At 38.3% G+C, this 14,019-nt stretch overlaps 1 protein-coding gene across 1 annotated transcript in view; it reads right to left on the bottom strand.

The window, feature by feature from the left end:
• The window catches only part of LOC128736825 (ecdysone-induced protein 74EF), a 423,088-nt gene that overhangs the window by 80,102 nt on the left and 328,967 nt on the right, over positions 1 to 14,019 (bottom strand). Inside the window, exons 7-8 of the mRNA XM_053831318.1 lie at positions 9,774 to 9,828; positions 9,105 to 9,146 (exon numbers count right to left, since the gene is read on the bottom strand). Of these exons, the coding sequence (XP_053687293.1) occupies positions 9,105 to 9,146; positions 9,774 to 9,828 (97 nt within the window). The remainder of the gene's footprint in view (positions 1 to 9,104; positions 9,147 to 9,773; positions 9,829 to 14,019) is intronic.

Below are 14,019 nucleotides of genomic sequence, written 5' to 3'. Positions count from 1 at the left end.
TGAATCGGAGGAGAAATCTGTGTTGTAAAAATAATATAAATATTTATATCGAGGTCGATCAAATCGACATGTTTGAAGAACTTTGTTCAAAGACTTTCTCCCTCACGACGCGTCTCACTCTGTTGGATAGGCACTGTAACACACCTTTGATTACATAAATTTCTTCTATCATTTCCTCCGTCTATTGGAAAGACTATGACTATGACGCTTAAAGTTGGGTACATATAATTGATGTCTGTGTTTGAAATGAAACTAAATAAATGAAATGTACCAGTTTGCCATTCATTTTGAGTGCCTAATATCGCAGAACCTTGTGAAATGATTATGATCAAAGCAATCTTCCTTCTGGACAGGTTATTTCGAACTCCATGACAAGCATTTCAAGAAAGTTTAAGGGTGACCTGTAGTCATAAGGTTACCGAGTCTACTAAATTCTGTATTTCCCAACAGCGAAGCCTCTTGCCAGAGCAAGTTTGGTAGAGTGATACTGACTCGAGGTGCGTCATGAAGCCTCTTGACCAAGGCCACAAAAATTATAACTTGTGTCACCTCCTAGTTCACGGAACGAAATTCCAGCTGGGGCTAGTTAAAGTTTAAACACAGACAAACAGACAAGACACTCGCGATAATTCCATCGTCCAATCAAAAACCACTCATTTTTCAAAAAAGCATGTGTCGCAACATGACCACATCGTGGCGCGCGTGTGTTGCTTTGAGTTTTCAGTATAAAACCATTCAAATGTACAAAACCCTACAGCATAAAACCCTGCAAATGCAAGCTACTCCGCAACATGCATAACAGAGGGTGCTAGTGTGCAAGCAAAATGTGCATGACGATGGTTTTTAAAGGATTTTCTTCTATGTGTCCTGTCAGTTCGTCAGTGGTTTAAAGCTTCTTATCCAAGGGCAAATTATAACTAGTTTCCGTACTTTTTGGCTCTAGAGAACCAGATGGGTGGAAAAGTAGTAGTAAGGCGAAAAACACCGACAGTCAAGTGCTCAAGCATCTATCTATCTATTTATATAAGAGGCTCATGTCTGTACCGAAAACCAGGTCTCTGACAGGACGTCATAAGAGGCTTATCGGTACCTGTATTCTCAGTCACCTCACTGGTCGACAGCTGAACTGCTCGTTTGCTCAACTGGATGACTAGACTGCTCGACTGGACTGGTCGATTAGATTGCTCGACTGGACAGCTTAACTGAACTGCTCGATTCGACTGCTCGAGACTCAACTGCTTGATTGAACAGATCGACTTGACTGCTTGACTGAACAGGTCGATTTAACTGCTCGAGTGGGCTACTCGACTTAACTACTCGATTCGACTGCTTGACTTAACTGCACGATTGAACTGTTCGATTCGACTGCTCATCTGAACTGCTTGACTAGACAGCATGATTCATCTTCTCGACTATACTGCTCGACTCAACTGTTCGATTCGACGCTCTCTACTCAACTGCTTGATTCTACTACTTGACTGGATTACTCGACTCAACTGCTCGAATGAACTGCTAGTCTCAACTACTCGATTGGACAATTCGAATCGGCTGCTCGACTCAACTGCTCAGCCCGATTTCCCGATTCAACAGCTCGACTAAACTACTCGATTTGATTGGTCGACTCAACTGACAGCTTGATTCAACGGCTCGACTTAGCCACTTAACCCGACTGCTCGACTCAACTGCTTGACTTAACTGTTTGATTCGACAGCTCGATTTAACTGCTCGACAGGACTACTCGACTGAACTGCTAGACTGAACCGCTTTACTAAACTGTGCGTTTCGGGTGCTCGACTAGACTACTCGATTAAACTGCTCAACTGGACTACTCGACTTAACTGCTCGACTGGACTGCTCGATTAAACTGCTCGGTTCTACTGCCCAACTCGACTGCTTGACTCAACTGCTCGGCTGGACTGCTTGTCGCGATATTATATGGATCAGACCGGACCAAGTCGCAAAATTTCCAAAAAGGAGTTAATGATAGCAAACGATCAAGAATATTCTAAGCAACATTTTACTCTAATCAGGCTACATAAATGTTGCAAACAGCCAGACTCTTAAGATGATTTCGAATGCAGCAAACTTTGAATGCGTTTTTCTCGAAGTCAGAATTTTGCCAGTCGGTTCTGTCGGTGTTTGCCAGTCGGTGACTTAACACCGACTATGTGAATCGGTTTGCGGCAGACAATAGACGGTTCAGAGCCACTTACACTAAAGAGCCGTATTGCCCGCCTGTAGAATCAGCAGTGGAGATAATGTTTTTATTCAGTTAAATAAAGTCCAATACGACCATACAAACTATTTGTTTCAGTTTCCAGCTATGACTCTTTTATCTATGTACAACATCTTAGAGCTAAAATTTGCAATATAAGAACTCAAAGAACTAATACAAAGATTAAATATCTTCAAAACACTGGCCAATGGAATGTATCCGCAGTTTTTTTTAATTCTGAGCAGACATTTATATTTTCCGGATTGTAAGATTCGGGCTCAACTAGTATACAATAAGCAGTTCGATTTTTTTGAAAGTATTTCAATAGATTCACATTTTGTGTCTGAATGGTATGAGGAAATAACTCTGAAGCCGTTTGGATAAATTCAAAAAATTGCCAAAGTAACTGCTGCTTGTACCGAGCATGGCACGCACTGCTGTACAGCGAATGAAAACTTCAATAGCGTACTGTTCTGTTAAAAAGTTTATAAAACTTTGAAATGCTTGGGTCACCGTCTTTTCAATATTGTAATGTCTATTTTACTGAAAAATTTATGTTTTAATGTTTGTTAGGTGTTTTGTTATGCGTTATAAAAAAAGGGTGAGTCAAATACGAGGTAATTTAATATACTCTCATGTCATTTTAAAATTCTGCAACAAAAAGATTTGAAAAGGCTCAAAAACACTGTAATAAAACTCCTATGCCCCCTAATAAAACACCCAGAAAAACTAGCTGCTTGGTGTGAACTACTCGTTAGTAGCATCATCGAATTTATTCTCGGAATAAACTGGAAATATTTGTGCTTATACAGTTTATCGATCAACGGTGTTCGCTTTTAAGTCTGATTGACTGAGAAAAGGTAGTTTCAACAAGACGGCACTACATGCCATATGCACTGCGCGAAAAAATCAATGTTAGTTATAAATTGAACCGGTCAATAAGCGGAAGCGGAAAGTTAAATGTCCGAAATCATTTTCAAACATTGAGTGAATGATTGTTAAGAGTTTTATTGGATGGTAGATGGTTGAATAATGCGCTCCAGAACCACCATGAGGTTCCACAGCCTCTTATTCAGCAACTCCTATCTACCTCCTCGTGGTCCGGGATACGTTCCTTAGTGGAAATCGGACAACCGGTGGAAACTAGAGTCGTATGCGGACAAAGAAGGGGGCACTCATGCGAAGGCTGAAGTGTAAACTCTCCGCCTGCAGGGCGGTTCTCTTGACTCCAAAGCCCCTAAAGGAGATGGTTATAATAGCTGTTATCCATGGCTATTATGTAAAAACTATGACCCCTTTAAAAGGGGGGACTCCCTTATAAATGAAAGACAAATTTCCTCATATCTCAAGAACTAAGCAAATGGAACCACATTTGGCATGTGGGGTTTTAGGAGGCAGGAATTTTTCTATAACAAATTATGACTCCTCTCCACTTTAAGAGGAGGGGGGGGGGCTACCATACAAATGAAATACAAAGTTCCTCATAACTCGAGAACTAATCAACCATACGAAAAAAAAATTTAGTATTTGGGGGATTTTGGAGGCATGAGCTCGAGAAATTTTGGACTCTTCCATAAAACATAACAGCTAATACCAAGACCACCAAAAACTATCTGCAGCCCACCGCAGAAATCACCTCTGTCTAGGTTTATTCGTTTTCCTAGGTGTAATGATCTCTATTACTTTCCTTCTGTTGGGTCCGAACTAGGGATAGCGAGTAAGTGAGAAGCACCCCGAGGATCGAGCGAAATGTTATACAATCAAGGCGAATATTTAAGAGCTATGCGCTCTATTTAATCTGGCTAAGCAAGGGGGGTGGGGGGGGGGGGGATGGTCAGCTAGTGTAATTATAAATTGAACCGGTCGAATAAGTGGAAAGTTTTATATCCTTATATCCGAAATGGTTTTCAAACATTTGGTGAATGGGGTGGATAGTTATAGTGTTATGTCCGAAATTATTTACAAACATTGATTATTTTCAATGATTCTTAAGAGTTTTAATTATCGTTATTGAAATAAAACCGAACGTGGATAGACTGGGGCCCGTCCCCGTATTGAAACTAATCAATTTAGGGCCCTATAGGAGTTCGAATCTTAGTGCACTCAGGCCATCCTGTGTTAAGTGATTTTAACAAGGGTTTATTCTCAGGCCCCTCCATATCCTTTCATCCTACTGAATTTTTGCATTGACCAACAAAGGAGCCTCTTGACAGAGCAAATTATCAGGGTGGATTTCTTGGGTGGATTTAATGAATACCCCAAAAGTTCTTGTGCTGATTTGACTCAAACACATTTACCTTCCGATCCGTGCACTTTGAATTCACTAAAAAGCGATTAGTACTGCATATTATTGAAATTACGCAACTGACTTTATTTCTCAAATTCGTCGTATTGTTTTAAAATTCGTCCATCAAAATTTTTCATCATCCGAACTCAAAATTACAATAATGTTTACGAAGCTAGCGCGCATGTATTTGTGTAGGACGACATGACAAATGTTATTCTACAAAATTTCTGTTGGTCATGCAAGTTTTCCCGGTTGCAATATAATGACAATGCGTTGCGTGAGTTGTTTTCATTTTATGAATGACGGAAATTGAAACGATTTTTTTTTTCATGTGTGGACTCATCACTGCGACCAGTATAGTTGATCTATTGTGATATCGCCCGGGTGTTTGCTGTATAACCTGCACTGCATTTCTTTTTGCTATACTCGCTATTGAATGAGCGATATACTTATTAAATTTTATGCGTGCTTGTGTGTATTGGGGTTTACTCTTCCTTCAAAGCTTGAGCTACTTTACCCACTTATTCCTCGCTGCCAGTACTATCCTCCCATATTATAGCCGTCCCTGGCGAGGGCTCATTCATACCTCTGACCAGTACACTTAACTATAGGAGGGACATTTGCACTCTCAAGAGGCTTCAGAGGGTAAATATAGAATTCAGCATAAAGGAAGGGTAAATGGAGAGGCCTGAGAATTAACCCATGCTAAAGTCACTTGACATCGAATGGTTTGATTCTACTAAGATTCGAACCCACGATCACTCGCTTGTTAAAGCAGACTCGATAACCTTGCGGCTACGGAGCCCCCCATTGAAACGATTAGTCGACATTTTCTTCTTCGTCGCACAAAAAAAGTAAGAAATTTAGCTGTCAGCTCACTTTGATTGATCGCGTATGATAGTCAACAAACTAAAACATTAGGGAATAACTAATTTTGCATTGTGTGTCATAAAAATCGTTGATATTTTTAATAATTTATTTTGGATAGGACGCGAATAGGCAATTACGACGAGGCAGCAACATACCCTAATACAAAAAAATGAAGTGGGAAAAGTGGGAAAAAAGCGAGAACTTGCCTCTGTGACCGACGCAAACGTGTAATATGAGGACCGGCCATGCGCCACCATTAACCGTTGTTGTCCGGTAACAACTGAGCAATAAAAAATAACGTTAGAGTGACATTTTTGTCAGTAAAAACACTTAAATTTAAGAATTAAAACATAATTTCATCGATTTTTCTTTGGTATATTCATCATCGTGCAAAATTGTGTGAAAAACCTTTTCCAGGCGTGCCGCAAGGAAGTAACTTGAGTTCCTTATTTATCATGCTCCATTTTCAACGACGTCACTCTGTTACTACCATCTGGTTGCAAATTAGTATACGCCAATGATCTAAAATTGTATTTAAAAGTTCAAAACATGGAAGATTGTCGTCGTCAGCAAGCTTTGATAGCTGATATCGTTGGCTGGTGTCGTAGGAACTGGCTCGAGATCAGCATTGCCACGTGTGAAGTCATAACGTTTCACCGTATTTCAAACCCAGCATTGTTTGACTATCATGTCGACGGACTGAAGCTAAAAAGAGTCGACGCTGCAACGTGACCTCAGTGTTGTTCTTGAGTCGGATTGACTCACCCACGCTTTGCTTCCTTCATAAATTTTCATGCTTTGCCACGTGTCCTTCACTCTACTGACCTGGTACAAACTAATTATCAACATACGTTGTTGGGTTATGAAGAACTCATGACTGCCTGCATTAGGACTTTTTAATTGACTGAAGAAATTTTCGATTTTAATGAAATTCACAGGTACAGATTAGTACGATAATTTTGAAAACTCCTCTACACTCCTCTACGGTGGTACCACGAGATAGTTACCTAGGACCGTTGATGTTCACGATTCTAATGAACTAATTGCCTGAAGCTATCTCCCATGTAATTACTCTAAGTTACTAGGACGTGATGTGATTCAGTTTTTCCAATTAAGTCCATGGATAATTGCCAGAAATTGCGGCTCAAAAATTATTCATAAAGCAATGGAGACGCACGGTGCTTTGCTTTTAACTGTAGGAAAATTAATATTTCTACTAAAGAAAATTATTCGTTTCCTTGGCAGATATGTTCGTCTAGTTGTGCCATTGCTAATATGGTTAACTATTCTACGCACTCTATCGAGTTTTGACCTGCATTCTGTTAGGGTCAAGTTGGAGTGGATGTTCTGTTGTATTTTTGGATATGTTCTTACCATATTTCAATGTTGTCTGGCTTACTAAGGGATGAGATTGATGGCAATTTCACAAATCTGAAATGCGAGTGTCACGAAAAGTGGTCAGATTTTGCCGGTTCAGCGATTTTGTAATTGATTTCCAAAACTTTCGCACCAATCTATGCCTCGAAAAATCTTCTACATATCGACTTCAATGATGATAACTGTAGATTTTTAGGTGCTTGCTGTTGCAAAATTGCTTTTTCTTTTCACCATTTTTAATACACTTGCTCAGAAAACGAGGTGCTTTACTAGCACAGACATCAGTTTGATCTTGATTAGTGCAACTGCAGACAAAGAGCAAGCTTGATTTTTTTACTTTGGAAATTTTAGTCGAAATCTTCTTTGGAGTCATTTTCTCTATGATTTTCATTTCAAAACTCGTAAAAAAATAGGAAAAAACATGCTCCAATCTTTACAAAAATAACCCTTTAACAGGCAACATCGTAAAAACGATGCAATCAAACTAGTGATTATTTTGAATGTTGTACACTCAAAAGAAGTTTAAGTTTTTAATTTTTCTGCAAAAATAATTCTCTGGACGAGCGGCAAGTGCCCAAAACAGGATTGTTACCAGGTGCTTTGGATAATTGAACAGCGTCGGTGCTGTGAACTGACACTTTACCTCACTAAGAAAGTTTCAACTCAACATTAAGGTACAAACACGCGTCATTAATTTTTGGGATTTCAAAAGCGATTTTTATGGTCAAAACAAAAGCTATGTTCACGAAAATTTATCATTGTGTTCTTTGCGTCTGGCAGGCTGTCTCCCAAATATTTATAAACTATAGGCCTGGGACCAAAGAATGCGAATCATTTTTGTAACATTTACATATTTGTAAGTCTGTCCATTACCGAAAACGAAAAGCAATGGTCCTAAATGATTACCTTGCGGTACTCTCGAATTAACAACAAACGAAGTGGAGATATTTTCTTTAATTTTCCGCGAAAGGTAAGTTTTTAGCTGGTTTTAAATTGGTCCTTTGATGCCGAAGTATCTCTAAGTACAAATTAAAAAAGGATCATAAATTTCCTGTTTAACATTATACATATATGTCGATATGAATATGGCGACCGTCATTGGCGACTTTACCTATTAAACATGGTGACCAGTGTATTTCAGAACAAAACTCCTAGCTGAATATATTACGGGTGCTCCCTTCCAATTAAAAATCAAAAAAACAAGCAAAAAAAATTTGCCCTGATATGAACCGTACATGAGTCTCCTCGAAGCACAATGATGCTTTGAGTGGAATTCGTTTTTTTCGGAGAAAACCTAATATGTTCGGGTGTGTACATTGAATTCGGGTGTGAGGTTATTCCAAGATTTTCAACGCACAGCAGTGCGTATGCCTAGAATCACCTTTGCTTTCAAGGTACTGCGTCACACAAATCTATTTCATAAAGCTCGAAACTTGAGTAAAGCAAAAAATATGATGCCAAGTTGTATTCGTTTGAATTTCAATGGCACCTTGAAAGGTGCTGTCCTGGAAGGAAAATGGCATATATACGCAGGAGCTCAGACTGTGAACAACTTTTATCTTCAAATGTCATCTCTTTGGCTGTCTATCTTTGCCTCGTTTAGACAGTCATTCCGAAATACTTGCATTGCTTGCTGGCAGAATTATTTATTAAAAGTGCCTATATGTCCGAGCAAAATGAGATTTTTTATCAGTGTCTATCTCTTGAAGGACAAGTTAGGCAAAAGTTATAGGCATGCAAGCTGCCAAGCTCTAACTCAACTTTCATTATAGAAATTACGTTCGAAAAGCATCGAACTCCTGCCAACAACAGTAACATACTATAATAAGGATAAGGAGCGCCACAAGCGATGGTAGCAACCAAGAGTAGCAGGACAATAATGGAAGGTACTATTATCAAATGATAGTTGTAGCATTTTAGTGCAAGCATTAGAAGTACAACTACGATTGTCAAAAGTGCAACGCAACAAACAAGCAGCATATCAATCAAATTTCCTATTCTTACAGTGTCCTCTGATGACAATAACGTGATGCAAATAGTGTGTCCCTTTCGCCGGATGACAAGGCATGCATTTACTTTTCTAGTTTTTTTTTGCTTCTCACAGCATGCACGAGCGAACGAGTGAGTGTATGGGATGGAGTTTGTGAATTATGCATTGTGGATGGGTGGGTGTTGCACAACAACGTGGTTTACGTGAAAAAGGTAGAATGTAAAAGCTTCTGCATTCTGCATGGGGTGTGGGGGGAGCAGCGGGGGGTTTCATCACAACAAATTTGGAGTACGGAAAAGCGGCGGTGATTTTGGCAGCTTCCAGTTTGGTGTCAAATTTATTATTAACAAACAATTTTTGCTCACCCAGATGAGGAGCCGCTACAGCGCCAGGTTTTGCCAGGAAAACTATATGTTTGTTGGTTGTGAAGGTAGTAGTAGTAGTAGCAATAATAATAGTAGTGATGGTGGTGGTTTTATTTTTGATACAAAATTTGTAACAAATTCAATTTTACACGCACACGGTTGGCAATAGATACGGTTTTTCGGTGGTGGTTGGTTCATGGTTGGTTGAGGTGGTGATTTTATTTTGAATTGGTAGAATTGTATATATTCCAAAACAGGGAGAAGAAAAAAGAAAGAGAGAAGAAAATCGTTTAAAAAGTCATGAACAATCTGTAAAAAAACGTTCTTCGCTTATACTGTTCATTGTTCGGATGGTACGAAAGAACAAACTAGTAACAAGACAGGAAGGCAAATGGTCACACAGTTTACAAAAAACAGTGGTAAATTTTGCATCGAAGATAATAAAAAAAGAATATCACATGCATTAGAACGCTAATTTTTGAATGAAGCTATTATTATAGTTGAGGAATTAGTTTTGATCTTTTTTTGGAAAAAAGCAAAAAATTCAACGTTAGCCTAAACGAAAGGAAATAAAAGTGAAAAACCAGTGACAGTAGTAGGAAACGATGGCATTTTTAATATATGACACAGTACGATCGATATAAACAAGCAATTAAAAAAGGCACTTACCGCTCGAAACAGCAGGAACTTTTTTACTCTGAACTCGTGCGGTTGCATTATTGACCTACGTACGCATTTTTGTGGGATGCACAGATTGGTGGTGGTTGTAGTGGTTGTGGTGGTGGTAGATTTGCGGTGATATCAATTTTTTGACATTTTTTGTGGTCGTGATGTTGTAATCGATTGAAGAGAAACAAAAGTCAATTAAATGCATTCAAACAGGAACATCGAGAAACAGTTATTTGGGAGGAATCGAGTGGGAAAACATTAGGGAAATAAGAGAGGGGGAAAACCGAAAAAAGTTTATCTCTTTCGTTAATAAACTAAATCATGCAGTCTATGCTTCTATTTAGCAGTTCACTGAATCAAGCGACCGGCCGGCGGCCGAAGCGGCGGCGCGATCAAATTTATGTTTTAGAAATAACTTGATTGAGTGTCGGCAAATTTCTTAGAACTAACTTAATTAGCTAATTTCTTCGCTGTCGTTTGAAAACTGCGCTGTTGAAAAGAGACTGGTGTTAATAAATGTCTGGAATCCTTAAAATCTTAGAAACTGCAAAAAGAAAAAAGAAATAAACCAGCGAGATTAATTTTATGACCCACTCCATGGCATCCGCGCCGCTTTGTGCTCTTTACATCCTTCCTGTAATAAAATAATAAAGTAACAACATTGACCCATCAACGCCGCCAACAGTTTTGAGCTTTCTCTCTCTCTCCTTCAGTCACTCTGAAAACCAGAGCTTGCGGAAATGAAGTTATTGGTTTATTAATGATAATGATGATGGGCTGGTGTAAACAAATTGTAGCAAATGCTGCTTGGAATTCCAAATCAAATGGGATAACTGGAAAATAAACGCTCGATAATTTGTTTAATATGTTGAGAATGAGGATGTGGTTGATGATGATGACGACGATGCAATGCCGATGATATTAGCCGCCGGGGTCGGGGTCGGCCTGTACCATCTGTAGAGAGGAAAAAAGAATATAAACGTATCTTTTTATTTCAAATGCTCGTTATTAAAGAATGAAACCCTTCTTTTCAGGTGAGAGCAGAAATGACCGCCTTGTGGTATAGTTCCGAGTTGGTAATTGTGCGCTATGAATGAGGAAGGAGGTCTGGAAAATCACCTTTGGCGGAATCCAGTGCTTTTATTACCATTTTTGCAACTTGGCTCTATGAATGCGGAAGCTACTTTTATGTAGCAAATCATAACAGTTTTGATCGAACGTTTTGTAGGTTTGTAATCTATTTATATTACATTGACTGAGCGACATTAATAAACGAATATATTTTTAAGTATTGTCAATTGAATTATCGGTTTCTTGGCGGTGATTTTTTTTTGTTCTGCATCACTGCTTGTTCAGTTTGGAATTCAATACCTGTGTCTCAGAAATTGAATATCGGTTTTTACCATTTTTTGCTTTTGTTTTCATATTTTGCTGCTTCCTACTTCTGCAGTTGTAACTTTTTATTGCCTCTTTATGATTTCTTTTTGTAATTCTTACTACTCCATAATTTTTTCATTGCAATAATGCTTTGATTTCTATTTAGATTTTTTTATTAATTTCAACAATCATTACATAAAAAAGAACAGTTTCACAAGAACCGAACAATCAACTGTCACAGTCCGGCTGTTAATGTTCGCTTGAATGAAATCAATCAGTGTTGCTATTTTATTAGAGTCGCGTTTTCCCAAGCCTTTCATGATTTTTTTTCAAACGAGCATGGTCGAATATTAACACTAGTTTTTTAAGAATCCGACCACGGGAAGTGGATGAAACAAAAACTAAACACCACTAAACACCGACTTCTCTTTACACGGCAGCACAATATCGAATGCAGAATATGACTTACGCACAGCTTCTAATCGTATCGCTAATTTTTACTGAGAACGAACCGACTAGTCTTGGTATTTTAAGTTCAGGAGACACCGAAAGTGGCTAACGTTATTGTGTTAGAGCGACAAACGCTGTACTGTACATCTTATGTGTTCGCCGCCATAAAGCATCCCTTGCGGATTCTCGCTCGCGGACTTATTCATGCATTGCGACGAGTTTTTGCGAGTAGGTGTTTTGCTAACAGCTACAGTCGCCGCTCGTCGTTCGTCGTTGCAGCCCGATCTGCTGATATCGATTACTCGCGATGGCTCGCACTCCCGCTCGTGAGTAGAATCGAAGGCGAAGATGAAGAAGAAAAGAAAAAGTAATGCAAACTTTGTGCCAGCCTTACGGGCAGCTTATTCCTCACGAGTTTTTTAACACGCGAATGTGCAGGAAGAAGATGTGAGGATGTGCGTGCGCGAGTGTGTGGGTAGCAGAATGTCTGCACACAGACACAGCCTCGGCGGTTGTTTCTTTGACGCCTGCGTGTGCGGCGTAAGCGTTGAATGCTGTGTTTCTTACACCCTTTCGCGTGAGAGTAGGTATGGTTGACGATTCGCAACATTGGTGGGAACCCTGAGGAACATTTCAACTACTATGTATTGGTTTATAAAGTGTGTTTGAAAAGCTAGCTCTTTTGTTTTTTTTCATAATTGTCGTACAGTTACGACTGAAGGGTCCCAGGATTTTATAACATTTTGTACAGGAGTAATTTTTCCAGAAAATTACAGTGCAAGTTTCCTGATTTTATGTAAATAAAAATAAATCAGTACTGAATAATAAGTGCTAGCAAGAAGCAACGAACTTCGAACTTAGTCTAATTTTCCGTTCTTTCCCCTTCACGCCTTGTGCCACTCTATAGATTCTATAAAACATTTTTGGTTTTACGGCTAAATTCAAAGAAGCCCTAAAAGACTTCTAGAAGAAGTTTTACGAACAGTCTATGACAAGAAGAGTCGAAGGTCAATCCAAAAAACATCAAGATAAGTCCAATAGAAGCTCAAAAAGAGTCCAAAAAGAGACCAAAATGGGTTCAAAACTAGTCTTAACAAAGTTCAAAATAGTTCAAAAATGTGTAAAAGAGGTCTAAAAAGACTTCAAGATAAATTCAAACAGCGCAGAGACAGTCCAAAGAAGTTCCAGCGAAGAAGAGTTCAAAAAGGATACAAAAAAGTTTGTCTAAAAAGAGTCTACAAAGTCGAAGAAAGATTTTAAAAATGTAAAAAAAGAGTATAAGAAGAATCAAAGCAAGACTCAAAGAAAGAGTTGAAGAAGAGTAAAAGAAAAACACAAATAAAAATCTTAAGATAGTCTAAGAAGTTCCACGAAAAGTCTAAGAGTCCAACATCAATCTAAACAGTCCAATTAAGTTCAAAAGAGGTTCAAAATGAGTTCAAAGTGAGTTCGAAAAGAGTTCAAAACCGTCTGGAAAGAGTCGAAAACACCCCAAAAAGAATGCAAAGAGCAAAAAAAGATCTAAAACTAGTTTCAAAAGAGTCCAAAACAGTCTAAAAATTAACTACATTCCAGTTCAAAAAGAAGAACTGTCCAAAAAGAGTCCAAAAAGGCTCGAATAAGTATCCAAGAAGAGTGTAGCGAGGGTAAAAAAAAGTTCCAGAAAAGGAGGGTACAAAAAAAAAAGGAATACAAAAGTAGTCTGCCCGAAAACGGAGTCGAAAGAGCCTAAAAAGTCAAATCAAGCGTCCAAAAAATGACTCAAAGACAGTCACAGAAAAATTAAAAAAAAAGTCAAAGAAACAGTTCAGCAAGAGTCAAATAAAAAACTACAAAAAATTTTCTAAATGAGTCCAAAAAGAAGTTTTACAAAATAGAGATTTGAAAACAGGATTTGAAAACAAAAACTGTAAGAGTCCAAAATTATTCTAAAAAGAAAACAGATAAGTTCAAAAGAAGTTCAAAAACGAGTACGAAAAGAGTCCAAAAGCGTCTGGAGGGAGTCGAAAACAGCCCGAAAATGGTGCAAAACTAGTCTCAACAGAGTTGACAACAGTCCAAAAAACTGTCAAAAAGGTCCAAGAAGAGTCAAAAACGGGTTGAATAAGTATCTAAGAAAAGTGCAAACAGAATCAAAAAAAGTTCCAGAAAAGAAGGACTTAAAAAACAAGGAATACAAAAATAATATGTCCAAAAAGAGTCGAAAAAGTCAAACCAAGTCAAATAAAAAGGCTCAAATACAGAGTTGAAGAAAGGTTACAAAAAAGTCAAAAAAAGTGTTCAAGTAGCGTCAAAGAAAGACTCTAAGGAGTTTGAGAAAGACTAAAAAAAGTCACAAAAGAGTCCAAGAATAAATTTCACGAGAAGCCTAAGAAAGGTAGACTCTAAAATCGATTTGAAAAAAAACCTAAGAAGAGTT

The sequence above is a fragment of the Sabethes cyaneus genome, chromosome 2, assembly GCF_943734655.1.
Source record: "Sabethes cyaneus chromosome 2, idSabCyanKW18_F2, whole genome shotgun sequence".
Lineage (NCBI taxonomy): Eukaryota > Metazoa > Arthropoda > Insecta > Diptera > Culicidae > Sabethes > Sabethes cyaneus.
The sequence above is the reverse complement of the archived record's forward strand: the minus strand, read 5'-3'. Positions and strand labels throughout refer to the sequence as shown.